Source organism: Neofelis nebulosa, chromosome 7 (genome assembly GCF_028018385.1).
Source record: "Neofelis nebulosa isolate mNeoNeb1 chromosome 7, mNeoNeb1.pri, whole genome shotgun sequence".
In the NCBI taxonomy this organism is placed as follows: Eukaryota; Metazoa; Chordata; class Mammalia; order Carnivora; family Felidae; genus Neofelis; species Neofelis nebulosa.
In genome coordinates this window covers 60,402,696-60,424,032 of record NC_080788.1, presented here as the reverse complement: position 1 = coordinate 60,424,032, position 21,337 = coordinate 60,402,696, and the positions used below count along the sequence as shown (strand labels likewise).

General features: G+C 40.6%; 1 protein-coding gene across 1 annotated transcript; it reads right to left on the bottom strand.

The window, feature by feature from the left end:
* Window positions 1-6,037: 6,037 nt before the first annotated feature.
* CATSPER2 (cation channel sperm associated 2) lies at window positions 6,038-21,308 on the bottom strand. The gene is given in 14 exon segments (XM_058737918.1): window positions 6,038-6,175; window positions 7,322-7,489; window positions 7,848-8,095; window positions 10,303-10,359; window positions 10,681-10,780; window positions 10,995-11,173; window positions 12,672-12,796; window positions 13,074-13,229; window positions 13,738-13,910; window positions 19,759-19,827; window positions 20,019-20,192; window positions 20,698-20,844; window positions 21,043-21,110; window positions 21,112-21,308. Coding segments are annotated over 14 exon segments (1,872 nt in total). The 5' UTR covers window positions 21,288-21,308; the 3' UTR covers window positions 6,038-6,143.
* Between the last annotated feature and the right edge of the window lie 29 nt (window positions 21,309-21,337).

The window sequence follows — 21,337 nt, the reverse complement described above, 5'->3', positions numbered from 1 at the left end:
GTACCCTATGGTATCCCTATGGGGATACTCAGGGCAAGGATAAGAAGGAAGGAAGAGGAGTAATAGATTAATTGCCAGTGGGGCTTGATTTTTCAACCTTAGAATATTTGTGTTTAGTCAGAAAAGGTTTTGCTTGCTTTTGTTTTTGAAAAGTTGTTATTACATGACTATAGGCTGCTAGAAGGATAATTCAGGGGGAAAATGGAGGAGGTAAAATCAGCCTTCATGGAAAAGATCATTTCTTATTTGGTGATCTTATGAAGAACTAGTTAGGATGGAGCAAGGATTTCTGTCCTGTTCATTCACTGATGTATCCTAATGCCTAGAATGGTGTCTGGAACATAGAACTCAACAAATATTTGTTGAATAAACTTCTGTTTCAATAGAATTGAAATCAGATCATTTTCATTAAGGAGTTAAAGAATGAGGTGACCTGCATAGATCACTCATTTGAAAAGGCTATAGAAAGCCAAGAGATCATTCATCAAATACCTATAAAACAGTGCTTTTGAAACTTTAACGTGCATATGTAACACCTGATTCAATAGGTGCTGAGGATGGGACCCGTGATTCTGCACTTCCAACAAGTTACCAGGTGAAGCTAATTCTACTGGTCCTCAGACCCAGTTTGAGCAAAGCTACACAAAGATGCTGTTTTCTTAAATAATATTTCCTTACTCCCTTTTATTAGGCTTATTAAATTCTGACTGCCAGGCTCAATGGATGCTCCAATTGGGATCTGACTGCACCATTCCTTTCTTCAAATTCTATGTTGGCTCTAAGGACTTTACTCTGGAATGATTATCCTTCTGTCTCTTCATCTCTTCCCTCCCAGGCTCCTTTCTGACTTCTCTTCCTCCTTCTATCCCTTATATGTTCCTGTTTCCCAGGTTTCTGTCTCAAACCCTCTTCTGTTTGTACCTAATGGAAATCCTTTGTTATCTCTAATTCTAGTTGATAGTTTTAGGGTTTCTAGGTATATAGTGGTGTCTAAAAATAGTGTTTTTAGTTTTTCTTTCCAAATATATTTTTGTTTTTTTATAATTGTTGCTTTATATTTTTGGGTTTTTTGGTTCAAGTATAATAAACATACAGTGTTATATTAGTTCAGGTGTACAGTATATGATTCAACTTCTATACATTACTCAGTGTGCATCATGATAAGTGTACTCTTAATCTCCTTCACTTCTTTCACCCATCCCTCTCTTCTTTCCAAATATTTATGCCCTAGTTCTTTTAAAAATTTTTTTAAATAAAAAAATATTTTATTATTTTTTAAGTTATTTTTTTTAATTTTTTTTTCAACGTTTTTTATTTATTTTTGGGACAGAGAGAGACAGAGCATGAATGGGGGAGGGGCAGAGAGAGAGAGGGAGACACAGAATCGGAAACAGGCTCCAGGCTCCGAGCCATCAGCCCAGAGCCTGACGCGGGGCTCGAACTCACGGACCGCGAGATCGTGACCTGGCTGAAGTCGGACGCTTAACCGACTGCGCCACCCAGGCGCCCCCTTAAGTTATTTTTTTAATGTTTATTTTTGACACAGAGAGAGACAGAGCATGAGCGGGGCAGGGGCAGAGAGAGATGGAGACACAGAATCCAAAGCAGGCTCCAGGCTCTGAGCTGTCAGCACAGAGACCAACATGGGGCTTGAACTCACAGACCGCGAGATCATGACCTGAGCTGAAGTAGGACGCTCAACTGACTGAGCCACCCAGGCACCCCTATTTTATTATTTTTTAAATGTATTTTTTATTTTGTTTTTTGAGAGAGAGTGTGCAAGCAGGGGAGGGGCAGAGGGAGAGGAAGGAAGAGAATTTCAAGCAGACTCCATACTCAGTGCGGAGTCTGATGCAGGACTCAATCTCAGGTGAGATCATGGCCTGAGCGGAGATCAAGAGTCAGACACTTAACTAATTAAGCCACCCAGTGCCCCCAAAATGTTAAGATAAATTTCAATATATAATATTGTAATAAAATTCCTATCATAAGAAATAGGGCATGGGGTGCCTGGATGGCTCAGTCAGTTAAGCGTCTGACTCTTGATCTCTGCTCAGGCCATGAACTCATGGTTTGTGAGTTTGAGCCTGCATTGGGCTGTCTGCTGTCAGCAGCTCGCTTTGGATCTTCTGTCCCCGTCTCTCTCTGCCCCTCCTTACTCATGCATTCTCTCTCCAAAAAAATTCATCATTTTATTTTTTTTTTAAATTTTTTTTTTTCAACGTTTATTTTATTTTTTGGGACAGAGATAGACAGAGCATGAACGGGGGAGGGACAGAGAGAGAGGGAGACACAGAATCGGAAACAGGCTCCAGGCTCTGAGCCATCAGCCCAGAGCCTGACGCGGGGCTCGAACTCACAGACCGTGAGATCGTGACCTGGCTGAAGTCGGACGCTTAACCGACTGCGCCACCCAGGCGCCCCAAAAATTCATCATTTTAAAGTGTACAAGTCAGTGTTTATGTATAAATATATATCCTCATACATGTTAAACACTCAATAAATGATAGAATTTTTAGTAACAAACATTTCTGAAGGCTTAAGTCATCCTACAGTGGCATGGGATTCCTTCTAGATAATAAATCCCCAATAACTAGAAACATTAAGCATCAGTTGGATATCCCCCTTTCAGTGATGTTCTAAATAGTGTTCCTGCTTTGGGGCACCTGGGTGGCTCAGTAGTGGCTGTGTGTCTGACTTTGGCTCAGGTCATGATCTCACGGTTCATGAGTTTGAGCCCGTATGGGCTCTCTGCTGTCAGCATAGAGCCTGGTTTGGAACCTCTCTCTGTCTCCCTCTCACTCTGCCCCTCCCATGCTCACATTTTCTCTGTCAAAAATAAATAAAACATAAAAAAAAAAAGAAAAGGTGTTTCTGCTTTGATGGAACATAAATTACTTGTGAGGTCTCTTCTAACACAAAAAACCTACTGGACACTTAGTGGAGTGGAATCACTGCCCGGAGCAATGGCAAGGAAATAGAATGACATGGAATAAAAGGACCCTCTTTTGGCTCAGAAACAGGTGAAAATGATGTTTGATTAAAATTAATGGTGCAACAACCCTATCAAAATAACACCATCATCCTTCACAGAGCTAGAACAAACAATCCTAAAACTTGTATGGAACCAGAAAAGACCTCGAATAGCCAAAGCTATTTGCTTTCTTAAAAAGAAGACCAAAGCTGGAAGCAGCACAATTCCAGACTTCAAGATGTGTTATAAAGCTTTAATCATCAAGACAGTATGGTACTGGCACAAGAACAGACACATAGATCAATGAACAGAATAGACAACCCAGAAATGGACCCACAAACATATGGCCAACTAATCTTTGACAAAGCAGGAAAGAATATCCAATAGAAAAAGGAAAGTCTCTTCAGCAAATGGTGCTGGGAAAACTGGACTGTGACCTGCAGAAGAATGAACCTGGGGGCGCCTGGGTGGCACAGTCGGTTAAGCGTCCGACTTCAGCCAGGTCACGATCTCGCGGTCCATGAGTTTGAGCCCCGCATCAGGCTCTGGGCTGATGGCTCGGAGCCTGGAGCCTGTTTCCGATTCTGTGTCTCCCTCTCTCTCTGCCCCTCCCCCGTTCATGCTCTGTCTCTCTCTGTCCCAAAAATAAATAAAAAACGTTGAAAAAAATTTTTAAAAAGAATGAACCTGGACCACTTTCTTATACCATACACAAAAATAAACTCAAAATGGATGAAAGACATAAACCTAAGACAGGAAGCAATCAAAATCTTAGAGAAAATAGGCAACAACTTCTTTGAACTTGGCCACAGCAAATTCTTACTTGACATGTCTCCAGAGGCAAGGGAAACAAAAGCAAAAATGAATTAGTGAGACCTCATCAAGATAAAAAGCTTCTGCACAGCAAAGGAAACAATCAACAAAACTAAAAGGCAACCAACGGAATGGGAGATTTTTGCAAATGATGTATCAAATAAAGGGTTAGTATACAAAACCTATAAAGAACTTATCAAATTCAACACCCAAAAAACAAATAATCCAGTGAAGAAACGGGCAAAATACATGAATAGACACTTCTCCAAAGAAGACATCCAGATGGCCAATAGACACATGAAAAAATGCTCAACATGACTCATTATCAGGAAAATACAAATCAAAACCACAACGAGACACCACTTCACACCTGTCAGAGTGGCTAAAATTAACAACTCAGGCAACAACAGATATTGGTGAGGATGTGGAGTAAGAGGAATCCTTTTGCACTGCTGGTGGGAAACACCACTCTGGTGGAAAAGCCACTCTGGAAAACAATACGGAGGTTCCTCAAAAAATTAAAAATAGAGGGGCGCCTAGGTGGCTCAGGAGGTTAAGTGTCCAACTCTGGGTTTTGGCTCAGGTTATGACTTCACAGTTTATGGGTTCAAGCCCCACATTGGGCTCTATGCTTGTGGCACAGAGCCTGCTTGGGAGCCTCTTTGCCTCCCTCTCTCTCTGTCCCTCCTCCAATCACCCTGTCTCTCTCAAAATAAAGTAACTTAAAATACTAAAAATACTTTTAAAAAATTAAAAATAGAACTACCCTATGACCCAGCAATTGCACTACTAGGTATTTATCCAAAGGATAGAGAAATGCTGATTCAAAGGGGCACATGAATCCCAATGTTTATAGCATCACTATTGACCATAGCCAAAGTATGGAAAGAGCCCAAATATTCATCAGCAGATGAACGGATCACATACATATATATCTGTATATTTTGTGTGTGTGTGTGTATGTGCATATATATATATATATATATATATAATGGAATATTACTTGGCAGTCGAAAAGAATGAAATCTTGCCATTTGCAACAACGTGGATGGAACTGGAGGATATTATGCTAAGTGAAATAAGTCAGAAAAAGACAAATATCATATGATTTCACTCATATGTGGAATTTAAGATATAAAACATGAAATAAGGAAAGGGAAGCAAAAATAGTACAGAGAGGGAGACAACCCATAGGAAACTCTTAAATACAGAGAACCAACTGAGGGTTGCTGGCAGGGTGTTGGGTGCAGGGAAAGGCTAAAGAGGTAAGGGGCATTAAGGAGGACACTTGTTGGAATGAGCACTGGGTGCTATATGTAAGTGATGAATCACTAAATTCTATTCCTGAAATTATTATTACACTATATGTTAACTAACTTGGATTTAAATTTTAAAAAGGGGGGTGGTCTAGGTCAGTTGAGCATCTTATTTCGGCTCAGGTCATGATCTCATGGTTCATGAGTTCAAGCCCTGTGTTGAGTTCTGTGCTGACAGTTCAGAACCTGGATCCTGCTTCAGATTCTGTCTCCCCATCTCCCTGCCCCTCCCCTGCTTGCCCTCTGTCTCTCTCTCTCTCTCTCTCACAAAAATAAATAAACATTAAAAAAATTAGAGAACTATTTCAAAACATTTTAATGTTGCATAGGAGAAGCAATGTTCATAGAACAGGCAATGAAAAAATAGTTCTCAGTTACACTACAGCTCCTGGGATCTCTTTACCCTCCTACTCCCAGAGGCCTGTACACATCAGGGAGGGAGAGGATAAAATAGGACTCTATCAGGAAGTAAAGGTTGCAGGAACGGTGTGGGCTGCAATGACAAAGTAAAAAACAAAAACAAAAACAAAAACAAAAACCAGTGAGATCGAGGTGCCTGGTGGCTAAGTTGGTTAAGTGTCCAACTGTTGATTTTGGCTCAGGTCATGATCTCCCAGTTCATGACATCAAGCCCCATGAGGGACTCTGTGCTGACAGGGTGGAGCCTGCTTGGGATTCTCTCTCTGCCCCTCTCCTGCTCACACATGCACCCATGTGCATGTGTATTTTCTCTCTCTCTCTCTCTCTCTCTCTCTCTCTCTGTCTCTCTTGCTCTCAAAATAATCGTTTATAATTTTTTTAATTTAATTTTAAAAAGAAAAGGAAAAACATGAGATTCAGGGAGCTATGGAAAGAGTAAAAAGCCAAGGACCATGGGCCCCACCTAACTTTATACATTTCAGTATCCCCAATGTCTCAGAGACAGACCACTAAGCAGTTATCAACAGTATTTATTAGACATTTATACTCAGAATTCTCCATTCCCAACTATTTCTTTCATTAACTTTTGCCAAAGAAATCGAAGCCATCCACTGTTAGCTTTATTTGTCTTCAAAGTTCATCAGTGCCTGCACTGTAAAGAAAAAGACTGTGAGGCTGAAAAGCTAAAAATATTCAGGACATACAAATGTTTGAAAACCCTGCTTTTCCCACACAAATCTTCACTAATCTTTACTTATAGTAAGCCCTATGAGTCTGTACCCTTTGCCATAGATGAATTAATCCAGATTAAAGAAGCTACTTTGCTCCTTCTTCTCCTTTTCCCAGAGAACAAGAGAACAAGTGGGAAGGCAGGGCTGAGGACAACTCGAAAGAGCAGGATTAACCTTAGGCAACATTTTGAACTAGGCAAAGCCTGTCTTTGACATCCTGCTCTAAATTCCATGTTCCAATGTAATAAATTCCTCTTATTGCCCTTGTGTACCCACCACAAACCCATTCCTCTTCCCTCATTGTTATTTTCACATTGAGTTGATTTCAACTCAATGGTATGAGGAAGACACCACTAATCCATATCAAATGGTAAAAAATGGCCCCTAACTCTTCCAGTTTTTGTATTTTTAGAAGGAGAATTTATTAACTCAAAATTCATCTCTATGTGGTAAAATTGCAAGGGAGAAATTTAGGGAAAATAATTTTGAGCAAGCAATTTTCTGCTTAAATTAATTCTGCTGTTTAACATACATACTTCTCTCTGCCTGGGCTGACACTAGAACAAGCTGAAAGGAAAAGCCTGTAATTCATAAACCTCTTTTGGGGGTTGGGGAGAGTGGGGTACTTGTGAGCTATCTGCTCTCTAATCCCCACAGCTATCCAACTTGGGCCTGAGGCCCTACTGCTTAGGTCTGAAACATGCCCTTCAAAGAGAAGAGATGCTTGCAAAAAGGAGTGGACTGCACAAATCGAGCAAGAGCCCACCTTATCCTAATACCCAACAACTGCATTTAGACACGTTCCTCATGGGAAACAAGCTGTCAGACCTTATAGGATTTAGATTTTCCCTACTGGAGAAGCAGAGCTCTCAGGTTCTCTCTGGATTCTAAGAAATAAGGACATAAGGAGGTGACACACCAAACCAAGGATTTGCCTTTTTAAGTCTGAGGTGGAAATTCAGAGGCTGAAATGCCAAAATAGTGCACACCCTCCTCCTTCTCCCCAGTTATATATGCTACTCCAATGTACTTAACCCCTGGTCCCCATGACTGCCCTAAATCCATACCTGCAAACTCCTGCAACCGTTTACGCTCCTCTAGGTTGTACTGAAGCTTTTCTAGCAACTCAAAATATCGGAAGAGTGAGTCTCTAGGCCAAACAACACGATCATCCTGATCCATTTCCATTAACCCAGGCAGATTCTGGTGCACATGAGTCTCCCAGTCCAACTGACCTGGAGGGAGGAATGGTTCTTAAAAACAAATATAAGTCTGTGGAAGTTGGGTAAGAGCTAAAAGATCCTATGGTGTGGGGGAAAAGCAGGGATGAAAGAGTAAACAGGAAGCAAAGAGGGAAAAGAGTACATCCCTAAGAGACCACTTTTTACAATAAGCAAAGACAGCCACAGTCACACTTATCCAAAGTGAAGCAGAAGTACAGGGGAAATGAAAGAAAGCACAAAGAAAGCAATTAAGACCACAAAGTCAGACTAGTGGAGAAAACTGGGAAGTAGATATAGTGGGAGACGTCCTATTAAGAATGGCATGTCTCTGGAGAAGTCTGAATTCAAATGGAAGAAACCCTCTGCTTACCAATGGAGTCTAAATATCTGGAGTCAGAAGAAGAGGAGGAATCGAGGGAAGATGAAGACGAGGAGGAAGAATAAGAGGAGGAGGAGGAGGAGGAAGAGGAGGAAGAAGAGGCGGACTTTTTCATTTTTGACAAGGACTCTTTTGTTTTCGATATAGATGCCCTTGAACCCTCTTCATCAGCACTGTGTTTAGACTCTTCTTCAAAAGCTGTTGATAACTCCAAAGATTCCCTTTGTTGACTGGCATCTCTATAAGTGAAAGGAGAAATTTTATTGCTTTAAATACCTTTATGAGATACAGCAAGTTGAATCATTATTCTGGCCTTGGCTCTTGCCATCCCCTAAAGGTGGGATTTAAGGCAATGAAGGCCAAATTGCTCCCAAAATTTGAGCTTGTAAGCACTTCCAACTTCAATTATTCCATGTGGTATATCCCTATTACTGCCCCTCACCACATAGCTTCTGTGCTCCATTTTACTCAGGTTTCTACATTTCATGTCCCACCTTATTTTGCCACATTTTAGCTCCTCACTCTACAGTTCTATGCCTGTTACACCACAACTATAGCTTTGCCCCCTCAATTCTATCTCTTGAGAGGTCCCGAGGTTCAGCTCTTGGCCTTTTTATCTTCCTCATCTACAGTCACTCCTTTAGTGCTCTCTTCTCCTGAGTTTAAATGTCTTCTAAATGTGAATTTAAACCTCTAGTCCAGACTTCACTCCTTGGTCCAGACTTGTATGTACAACTTTTACTCACATACCATCACTTGCAAGTCTAACAGACATCTCAAGTTCAACCCAAACTGAACTCTTTGCCCATCAAACCTCTTCAACTCACAGCCTTCCTCATCTCAGCTAATCCATCCTTCTGGCTGCTCTGGCCAAAACTTTGGAGTCTTTCTTAACACTTCTTTTATACCCCATCCAATCCATCAAGAAATCCTGTTGATTCTACCTTAAAAATGTATCTTTTCTCATTGGTAGCACTCTGGTCTGAGCCATCATCACCTCTTGCCTGGATAGCTTCACAGCCTTCTAACTTGTCATTGCTCTTTCGCCTTGTTCTCCTATAGCACATCATCAACACAGCAACCAGAATGATCCTTCTTAAATGTCATTTCATGTTATGGCTCTGCTCCCCATTTCACTTAGAGTCAAAGCCTAAGTCCCTGCAATGGCCCTCACAGCCCTACAGGATCAGGTCTCCGTGATCTCTCTGACCTCATAATCTATCAATATCCCCCCCTGGTCACAGTGGTTTCTTTGCTGTTTCTCAAACACACTGGGAATGCTTCTGGCTTAGGGCCTTTGTACTAGCTGTTCTTTCTGCCTATAACATTCTTTCCATAGATATCCACACAGTAATCCCCTCGTCTCCAAGTCTTTGTTCAGTCATTACTTTTTCAATGAGGCCATCATGACTACCTTGTTCAAAATTATAACCCATATGCAACCTCCACTCTATATTCCAATCTCCCTTAACCTATTTTAATTTTATTTTTATTTTTTCACAATGCTTATATTTTAATATAGTAGTCTACTTATTTTATATATTCATTGTTTATTATCTCTTTCCCCCTGCTCATATGTAAGCTCCATGAGAATAGGCATTATTGTCTATTTTGTTCACTGATATATCCCAAACACCTAATAAATATTCAATAATTATTTCTTGGGGCACCTGGCTGGCTCAGTCAGTAGAGCCCATGACTCTTGATATCGGGGTTGTGAGTTCAAGACACATGTTAGATTCAGAGATTACTTAATAAAAAAAAATGTTTACATCAATAATTATGTCTTGAATGGATTAATGAGTTTCTTATTTCTCCTTCTGCTCTCTTGTCCACTGCTGAACACTCACAGTCTAGAATAAGATCTGTTTCACAGAAGGTACTTGTGTAAGTTTCCTATGGCTGCTGCAACAAATTACTACAAACTTGGTAGCTTAAAATAACAGACATGTATTCTCTCACAATTCTGGAAGCCAGAAGTCTGAAATTAAGGTGTCTGCAGGGCCATACTCCCTCTGGAAGCTCTAGGGGAGAAGGCTCATTGCTTGCTCTAGCTTCTGGCAGTTGCCTGGCATTCACTGGCTTCCTTTGGCTTGTGTTGCATCACTCTGATTTCCATCTCCATCTTCACATCTCCTTCTCCTCTTCTCTTCTGTCTCTTATAAGGGCCCCTGTCACTGCATTTAGGGCCTACCTGGATAATCCAGGATGATCACATCTCAAGATCCTTAACTGCATCTGCAAAGACCCTTTTTCCAAATAAAGTCATGTTCACAGGTTCCAGGGGGTTAGGCCATGGGAATTTCTTTTTGGGGACTACCATTCAACTCACTACAATAAGTAGTTATTGAATAAATGGATTATCTCTCAAAGTCAATCTTTATCTTTGATTTTCTACCCTCTCCCTGCTTGTGTGTCCATCTCGGTTCACACAAACTCTCCTGACCTGGCATCCATTTTGCTAAGGCTTGACCTCAGTGCCTCAGGGGACAGGTTTTGTCTCCTGCAGAGCAAAAAACACAGAACAGTGAAGAGAATTATACTGGTGCAGGAGCATAGTATGGAAAAAAGAAAAGAATTCAGATCATAAAGTGAAGAAAACTGAGGGAGGAGAACAGATTGTAGTAAAAAGGTAAAAATGAATGGGGAAGTCCCAATGGTGAATAAAGAATCAGGCAATGTTCTAGAGGCGGGGAATTCTAACCCTGGGGTAAATCTTCTGTCACAAAGGGAAAAATGGGGTCAAAGCCAAGGAGTAGAAACAGGGAATGAGGTCAGGATACTCTTCAGAACTAAACTTGGGTTTGAAAATGGGAAAGCAGACCTCTGGATAATCTGCCGCTTGAATATGTCAGCTTTATGTTGAACTTCCAAATGTGTCATCTCCTCGTTCAGCTCATTCCTGATATTCTGGAAGTTAGTAACTGCCCGAAAGGGCCATTAGAAGTTGGGAGACAGTGGTGAATAGACCTGAGGAGAGGGCTTGGGTGGGGAGAAACCAAGTGAAATATCCATTCCAGGCCCCAAGCCTTCTTGCTACCTCAGGTTCTCTCTATACATAATTTACCAATTCTAGTTTTCACCCTAATTTATTCCCAACTACCCCTCTCAACCAAGTTTCACCTCTTTTGTGCTTACCCATCATGGCTACTATGATATTTCGAAAGATAATGGAACCAAGTAACAACCAAAGGATGACATAGATGCTGCTGAAGGTACGGCTGACTTCAGGCACCTTCCAGGTATCCTGAAGCAATGCATACCAATGGTCCATGGTGAAGAGGATGAATACTGTCACCAGGGAATTCAGAAGGTCCCTAAAGAAAAAGGAGTTGTGGGTACAGACAGAACAGAGATCTAAATCTCTCAGATATGGTATCTTTCCTACTCTTAAAGCAACATAAGAACATTTCTTTGTAGTTTGCTCTGACTTCAGCTTCTTTTCTATCAATTTTTTAGCTAATCATTCTTCAGTCAGGGTTGTTTTATTAGGTTTTCCTTTATCATGAATAATCCAAGAATATCTCTCACTATTCCATTAGTGCCTACAACATAGTAGGTGCTCAATAAATAGGTACTGGCTGAATTTTAAAAAATTGAATAAATCACCAACTACATATCTCTTTTGTAACATAGTTTTTCACGGTTCTATGGCCTTCACCTAAAAGATCACTTCAAAATTTGGCAAACATCATTCCTATTTAGTTCTCTGGTATGAAGTGATTCTTAGGTAAACAGATAGATATGTGACATAAACACGTGATCCCAAATAATTAATAATAATGAATATGTCATAAAAGGTCTCAGGAAGGTATATAAATTTTCCTTCTTTCCTTCCTAGTTCTCCATAATACAACTTATTGAAAATATCAGGGCCTAGGGGCGCCTGGGTGGCTCAGTCGGTTAAGCGTCCGACTTCAGCCAGGTCACGATCTCGCGGTCCGTGAGTTCGAGCCCCGCGTCAGGCTCTGGGCTGATGGCTCGGAGCCTGGAGCCTGTTTCCAATTCTGTGTCTCTCTCTCTCTCTGCCCCTCCCCCGTTCATGCTCTGTCTCTCTGTCCCAAAAATAAATAAATAAAAAAAAAGTTGAAAAAAAAAATTAAAAAAAAAAAAAGAAAATATCAGGGCCTAAATAGGATGAATATTTAGGACTTCCCTAACTTAATACTCTTACAAAGCTACCTATTAGCCTGAGACCTAAGAGGTGCTGGCAAGATTGGATTCCGGTTCATACGTAACTATCTCATCTAAATCCAGTTGATTTTCTACTAGCAGTCGGTGTTCTCTAGACAAAGATCTTGTCAGGATTTTACTTTTGAATGTGTATAGGTGTGTGCATGTGTAATGCCCATACTGAGACTTTGGGGTAAAACCAGTGACGTGTTTGAGAGTCATAGTAACAGGTGTTGATCACTTATTGTGTTAAAATCCATTCTAAGTGCAAAGATGCATTACTTTTATCCCTCAGTCTTATGCTATAAGGTAGTGCTACAATTATTCTCATTTTTCAGAAGAGGTAACTGAGGCCTAGAAACCAGAGCTTAATCACTAAAATATACTGCTATTTAAAGATGGCTGATGAGGGTATGTTTAAATTTCAAAACCCAGAGCAAACCTGGAACTAGTCACCCTATCCTCAAAATCAGAGCTAATACCACTCACTATTCTTTTGCTGTCTCTTTCCTTCTCCTTACTATGATCTATTCCAGTTTCTTAAAATAGACTATATTTTTTGTATTACTTACTTTGGACTAGGTTCCCAGTTTCTTGCCCAAATTATCTCCCCCCACCCGGGATTCCCCCAGTCCTGCCTACGAGAAGAACATGTGGTACTCCAGGTCCTGGCGAGTTGAACGGGTGTAGTCCTCAAAGAAGTAGACACCAGTCACAGCAAAAATGTAGAAGAAGATGAGCAGCAACATCAAGAGGAAGGTCATACTCTAGAGGTCATGACCTCAAGTCAGCACTGAGCCAGACTAGGCTGATTCTACCTACAGCAGAGTCAAGCCCACCCTGGCAAACTCCCACCAAAACCCTCACTTCCACTCCCAAGCCCAGTTATCTCTAGCCCACAGCAGCTTTCCCCAGCCCTTTCTCATCCAATGATATTTCATAGGGTCTTTCATTGCCTTCTCTGACACACCCAGACTTGTTTTATGTTAAACTCCCATGTTTACCCACCCTGCCCACTTGGTTTAGCTGCAACACTCAAATCACCTTGAGGGCCCTCACCAGGGCCAAAATAATGACTCGAATTTGACGGAATCGTGCAAAGAGTTTGAGAGATCTTAGCACCCGGCATATCCTTAGCAACTGGAGCCACACAGACTGGCCTGTTACCCCTACCAGCACCACAACCTCAGGAAGCAGGGACTGTAGGAAACACATAGATTATGAGTACAATATACCCCAAAGCACCCATGCACAGTTACCCCTTCTTTATCTCATCTTCTTCATAGTTCCTTGGGCATTATCCCTTGAATAGCATTTTCTGGGGACTGTTTCCTATTCAGACTTCTTGTACTAAATTACTTAAACTCTGCACTTCAATTTGCTCAAACATAAAAAGGGGATTAATATAATGTTTATCTCATTGGGTTGCTGTGGAGCTCAACTGAGAAAATACATGTAAAACACAACAGTGCCTGGCACTTGATAAGTGCTTAGTAACAGGCAGATGTTATTGTTGGGGTTAATGTTGCGGTTTGATTCTGTCTTGCTTCTAATACCAACAACTCCTGCAATGACTGACTTTAGTTTTAGAAAAAAAATCAAAATAATGAAATTCGTCTTGTGATCTAATTAACTTTTCTTGTCATTTTGATTGACCTAGGCTTATTCCTCAACCCACCACACTATTCCTCAGGATACCTATCCTTACCAATATGGTGACAACAAAGTCAAACACATTCCAAGCATTCTTCCAGAAGAGGAAAAAGCTGGATATCCACATAAGAAGGATCTCCAAGATGAAAATAAGCAAGATGAACCAAGCTGCCACCTCCAGACTCAGCTTCAGTGACCACAGTTTGGTATTTGAGGATTCAAGCAATTCTGTGAGAGTAGAGTGAAAGACAAATAAAGGTTAAGGAACTGGGAGGCTGAATAATATAGAATGATCAGATCAGAAACTATTATAAACTATAGTTGTGCCCACTGCTGTTTTATTTTTCATTTTTCTTTTTTTTTCTTTTTTTTTTTTTTAGAGAGAGTGTGCAGGTGAGGGAGAAGGGCAGGGTAAGAGAGAGAATCGTAAGCAGGCTCCACACCTCCACACTCAGTGCAGAGGCTGACACAGGGCTCAGTCCCATGACTCTGGGATCATGACGTGAGCCAAAATCAAAAGTTGGACACTCAACCAACTGAGCCACTTTGTTTCTCTTCTTAACACCAATATTTTTTCAACCTGTGAAATATAGGGGAGGTCAGAACTGACCGTGAAAAATAGCTACAACTCATCTCCTGCTGGTATTGATATGTCTAACAGCTGCAAGTCACTACCTTCCCACTCTGGGGTCACAGAAACACCAAGGGATTACTTTTTTCACTACCACCAACACTGTCTGCTATACTGGTACCCCGGTCCCAAACTTCACAAAGAAGCAATGGGTCTTGAGAACAGAATGAAAATGTAGGGCCATGATATGTAAAGTGCTTGGTAAGGGAAGTAGAAACAAGAAGCCAGATCCATAGTGAGTTATAATAAAAAAGTTTTTTGAGGGGCACCTGGGTGGCTCAGTTGGTAAAGTGTCTGACTCTTGGTTTCTGCTCAGGTCATGATCTTGAAGTTCGTGAGATCAAGTCCCACATTGGGCTCTGTGCTGGCAGCTCAGAGGCTGCTTGGGATTCTCTCTCTCTCTGCCTTTCCCCCACTCACTCACTCACTCTCTCTCTCAAAATAGATAAACATTAAAAAATACTTTACAATAAGAAAATTTTTGGTTCTATATTTGTTAGCTTTTAAAACTTTCCCATTCTTCTCTAAAGCTGATTTTGTTCAGCAAAGCAAATTAAATCCTATACTTTCTCTTTAGAATCCTGTTTGCTAATTGCTATACTTCAACATCACCTTTATCTTTCAGCCCTCTATTTTTTTTATGTATTTTTTTTTCAACGTTTTTTATTTATTTTTGGGACAGAGAGAGACAGAGCATGAACGGGGGAGGGGCAGAGAGAGAGAGGGAGACACAGAATCAGAAACAGGCTCCAGGCTCCGAGCCGTCAGCCCAGAGCCTGATGCGGGGCTCGAACTCACGGACCGCGAGATCGTGACCTGGCTGAAGTCGGACGCTTAACCGACTGCGCCACCCAGGCGCCCCTTTTTATGTATTTAATAGATGTATACCATGCTGTAGGAAAAAAAAACACAATGAAATAAAAATGGGCTTAAAAGCTAAATAATAATTTGGGAGGCACATGGGTGGCTCAGTTGGTTAAGTGTCTGACTCTGATTTTGGTCTAGGTCATGATCTCATGGTTCATGAGTTCGAGCCCTACATTGGGCTCTGCAATGACAGTGGGGAGCCTGCTTGGGAGTCTCTCTCTCACTTTCTCTCTCTGCCCCTCCCCCACTTGCATGCACATGCTCTCTCCCTCTCAAAATAATAAACTTAAAAAAAAAGCTAAATAATAATTTGATACATTTCCCTTTGAAATGGAACAATCTAAGAGCCTCCAAATGCACTATGACTGATATCATGGCTGTTAATGGAGATTAGAAGAACCTACTTAGTCACTCTGAACAACATAAACTGCTGTGTAGATTTTGACACTTAAACAACTTGAAATTGCTACTGTTTTTTTGTCTGGTTATATCCATAATATTAAATTTAAAAACATATAATACATAAAATATATTTCATTCCCATGCCAAAATAACTGATATGGCTTAGTCAGTTAAGCATCCAACTTCAACTTTGGCTCAGGTCATGATCTCATGGTTTGGGAATTTTAGCACCCCATCAGGCTCTCTGCTATCAGCACAGAGTCTGCTTCAGACACCCTGTCCCCCTCTCTCCACCTCACCCCTGCTCACTCTTGCTTTCAAAAATAAATACAAACATTAAAAATTTTTAAAAATAACTAAATGAATTCATTTGTGGACAAATCATGTGTTTTATTAAATATTTTTTAAAAATGTTTACTTATTTTGAGAGGGAGAGAGAGAGAGAGAGCACAAGTTGGGGAGGAGCAGAGAAAGAGGAAGAGAGAGAAAATTCCAAGCAGGCTCCACACTGTCAGCAAAGAGCCCAATGAGGGGCTCGAGCTCATGAACACATGAGATCATGACCTGACCTGAAACCACAAGTCAGATGCTTAACCAACTGAGACACCCAGGGGCCCCTTATATATTTTCTTTAAAAAATGATGGGGGCAGGAAAGAAAAAAGATTTGGCTCATTATATCCACAATGAAGCAAGGAACACTAATGCTATATAAAGTTTTTGATCAGATGAATGCAGTTTATAGAAACTGATGAAGATCATGTTGAGATAAACTTGCAGAATTATTCTTATATATAGTACAAGATATCTCTAGAACTTCAAACTCAATGTAAGACATTATAATGACATTATACACAAATTTTTTTTGTTAGAAATAGACTATTCACACTTGCAATGTGTTATTTTCAGAAAACGGATTGCAAATGAGTCAAATCTTCTTACTTTTCTCCCTCTCATCATTTGGAAACAAAATGTGAAAATTAAAAAAATAAGCCAAATTGATGTTTAAAATGAAAAGTAGAATTACCAATATCACTGTGAAAGTAGATTTTTTTCTAATTTTTACACCCTAATTTGTAATTAAATTTACACCTACACCTTAACATGTACTTAACATATAATACATAATTATTATTATGCAATTAATATAATGAAATACGTCAAGTATATCTCAATTTTTAAAAAGGAACAAAAGGGGCGCCTGGGTGGCGCAGTCGGTTAAGCGTCCGACTTCAGCCAGGTCACGATCTCACGGTCCGTGAGTTCGAGCCCCGCGTCAGGCTCTGGGCTGATGGCTCAGAGCCTGAAACCTGTTTCCGATTCTGTGTCTCCCTCTCTCTCTGTCCCTCCCCCGTTCATGCTCTGTCTCTCTCTGTCCCAAAAATAAATAAACGTTGAAAAAAAATTTTTTTTAAAATAAATAAATAAAAAGGAACAAAAAATTACATTTAAAAACATAATACGTAAAATAAACATATTTGATTCAGGACCAAACAATATATAATGGCTTTTAAAAATTCATTTATGAAGAAATCATACATTTACTTTAAAAACAGCACGAATCACTTATAAAATGGCAAAAGTGAAAATAAGCTAACATAATTTTTTAAATTATATAATATACATTAAAATACAATATTGAATAATATGCTAGTCTAAAGCATTATTTTTACTTCAACTTCCTTTTTTTTTTAAGTTTTTACTTTTGAGAGCTTATACACATGAGCTGGAGAGTGGCAGACACAGAATCCAAAACAGGCTCCAGGCCCCAAGCAGTCAGCACAGAGCCAAACACGGGGCTCAAACTCATGAACCATGAGACAATGACCTGAGCTGAAGTCAGATGCTTAACCAACGGACCGAGCCACCCAGGTGCCCCAATTTGCATGTGATAAAAAGAAGCAAGTTGAGGGGCGCCTGGGTGGCTCAGTCGGTTAGGCCCCTGACTTCAGCTCAGGTCATCATCTCACAGTTTGTGAGTTTGCTCATGGTTCTTGAGTTTGAGCCCTGGGTCAGGCTCTGTGCTGACAGCTTGGAGCCTGGAGCCTGTTTCAGATTCTGTGTCTCCCCCTCTCTCTGCCCCTCCCTCGTTCATGATTTCAAAAATAAGAAATAAATATTAAAAAAAGTTTTTACATCACAAATAATGGAATGATCAAAAGTCCTAGGGAGATTTTCAAGTTTATAGCTAACTGGGAGACAAAATCACAAGACAAAAAAGATTGGGGAGCTTTCATCTAGAGAACTGCTTGTTAATTATGATTTTTTGCCCCATCTGTAACAACATTCTCTGTGATCTGGAAAAAAATTTTTTAAAGCCTAAACAATCTTAACGTTTATCATATGAATTAGCCTGTTCAAAGAAATCTGTTAGTCACAAATTCTTTCCCTTTGCAAAATCCCTCCTGCCTTTCTATCATGAGAATGTACTTAATACAATTTTCCTGAACTTGTCAGGTAATTCCCACTCAGGCAACCTACCTATCCTATGGCACAGTGATCATGTTTCATATCCAGCTGTTTTACCAACTAGAACGGTATTCTATTTTGATTTGTCCATTAGATCTAGGAAATCCTGTACATTTATTGCTGTTTACTTTATTCCAAGGCTTAAGACTACATCCCTAACCCCTCAAGACAAATACATGCCAGTTATCGTAAAAGAAATTGGAAATGTGGGTGACTTAGTTCAAAATTCTTACCACAATGGGGAGAAAATAAAATACTTCAAAGTATATAGTATACTGTAGTGGATCAATGACATCAAGTATTGTATATTTAAATATCTTTGACCTGATTGCATTAAAATACTTAAAAATTTTTTTTAAATATCTTTTTTTTTTTTTTTTTTTTTTGAGAGAGCAAGAGACACAAAGCATGAGCAGCAGAGGAGCACAGAGAGGAGACAGAATCAGAAGCAGGCTCCAGGCTCTGAGCTGTCAGCATAGAGCCTGATGTAGGGCTCAAATTCACTAACCTCAAGATCATGACCTGAGCTGAAGTCAGATGCTCAACCGACTGAGCCACCCAGGTGCCCCTACATTAAAGGATTTTTATTTTTTATTTATTTAAAAAAAAATTTTTTTTAAACGTTTATTTATTTTTGAGACAGAGAGAGACAGAGCATGAACGGGGGAGGGTCAGAGAGAGGGAGACACAGAATCTGAAACAGGCTCCAGGCTCCGAGCTGTCAGCACAGAGCCCAATGCGGGGCTTGAACTTACTGACCGTGAGATCATGACCTGAGCCGAAGTTGGCCGCTCAACCGACTGAGCCACCCAGGCGCCCCCATTAAAGGATTTTTAAATGGGAAAGTTCCTCAAAACAGTGAGGATGAAACAAGGAAGTAAGTACTGTCCTTTTCATTTCTGAGCAATCTGTTTGAGGTGATAATCAAATGAGCTCACTGATTTTCCAGATGTTCTTTTACTTCTAATACATTTCATATAATTTAGGACTGATTTTAGAGTCATTTACTCTTTTTTTTTTAAATTTTTTTTTTTCAACATTTTTTATTTTATTTTTGGGACAGAGAGAGACAGAGCATGAACGGGGGAGAGGCAGAGAGAGAGGGAGACACAGAATCGGAAACAGGCTCCAGGCTCCGAGCCATCAGCCCAGAGCCTGACGCGGGGCTCGAACTCACGGACCGCGAGATCGTGACCTGGCTGAAGTCGGACGCTTAACCGACTGCGCCACCCAGGCGCCCCTAGAGTCATTTACTCTTAAGTCATGTTTTGGCCCATCCAATATTTTAGTTGTGTCTAACTTTACACACTTTGTGAGCTTTCTTATTTGTACTTAATATTTGACATACTTGTAAAAAATGTAAATGTGATATCAGTTACTGACAGGCACCAACCAATACCTCTAATACAAAAGGCTAATTCAAACAAATATTAAACTAAACTGACACAAGAAATATAACTGGTCTTCCCATCTTCGGTTTCGTGTAACTCTATTATATTCTTCAGTGTCTAGCTTGCTTTGTATCTACCATACTCTTTGAAAGCCCTCCAAATGTTTCCAGGTCTTAACAGTTGCACAAATCATACTCCAGGAGACTCAATATAGGTGTCCTTATCACAATTCAAGTAACATTGAGAAATGAAAAATGATCAATTTATAGGAAAAATGACTCATAGCCACTTCCTCTTTCATTTAATGTCAGTTCTCACCTATTTCAACCATCAGTACGATTGTATTCAAAAAGATGAGAAAGATGATGAAGTTTGTGAAGAGAGGGCCTGTTTTCTCTTAAGGAAACATCCAGAGTGGAATTCTTTTTTATACAGGTGAAATAATAAGGGTAAGAATAGAACCAGTGAGGATGAGAAGAAAATGGAGTTTGGAAAAGGGAAAGTCAGTCATCGGGCAGATGATGAGGCAAGAGAGACAGTAAAGGCATGGGATAAAAGCGAGGGGCATGAAAGGATACACTCAAGGACCCATCCAGCCCACAAGGAAAGAGGTGGCCTCTGACTGTAGCGCACATGAAGCCTGCTCATCAGTCTCCGCCCACGTGTAATACGTTCTACATGTCGAGGCTTTATGGAGAAGCGCACAAGCTGGTGTTGATCTCCCAACATAAGCTTCTTCTGACCGGAAGGATCTATACCAAAAAATAAAGGGCACAGTGGATAAACATAAAGAGAAGTCTCTGGGTGATACAGAGAGCAGGTAGGACCAGGGCAGGAATACTGGTTACATAACGGGTCCTGTAATGCAGGGGATTGCCTTGCTGTTCTTACAGCAACTGACATTAGTTTGGAGTAAGAGCTAATACATTGCTTATGACCAACACTGTCAATGCCCAAGAGAAAAGGCACAGATTCAACCCTCAAAGTTTTCAGGGTCTTTGGTAGAAACTTCCAAATCAGCCAGAGCTAATAGTTATCCTAGGCCTAAAAGTGAGCAACATGGGTCCTATCTCCTGGGTTCAAAAAGCTTTACTTATAAAGCCCTTAATTTATCAAGTTTGGTATCATTTACAAACTAGCAACCAAACCAATCGTCCCTGCATTTTTCATCCTTAAAATTGTCTTTCTGCTTCCTACTCTTTTGAGGGTGTGAAGGGGAGTTTTAAATTTATGCTAGTTAAGAAACAGAATGCTGACCAAGTATCTCTCGGATAGTGTGTCGTGGCACAGCTTGGCTCAAGCCTTGCAGATGCTCGATGAGAGAGAAAGTATCAATGAGACGTGAACGTATGGCATCAGCTCGGGGCAGTTGCACGTGTCCTGCTGGGTGACTGGTGGCCATGTCTGTTAAAATAAAGGAAAAACCAAGAGTCATTTCATTATTGGAGTTGCAGCAAAGATTAGAAGTTTCCTTCCCCTTCTCCCACCTTCTTTGCCCTTAAGAAGTCAAACACGTTGTACCAAGACTCAAGGTTTTTTTTAAACAAAAGGAGCTGAGAGTCCTAATAGAGACATTGCACGGTAGACCAAGTGGCCAGGCACCTTTACTTGTGTCACATCGTTTCTCATTAAGAGTAGCAGCCACAGGCAAGGAGTCCCAGGGTTGGACAGAGGAAATCGGAGCACCACCCGGACCTGAGGTAATCAGGCAATGCAATGTGGTGAGGCAGTGAGGGACTTAGGGCTGCCTCCGAAAGACAAACCAAGAGGAATTGGACAAGTTGCAGCAGCCTGACATTACGAAAATGTGTTCCGTCCCAAGTGTGTTCCTCGGATGCCAGCTCCATCTGTCAATACCCGCTTCTGGGCCTCACCTCAGCCCAGGCTCTTTTCCGCC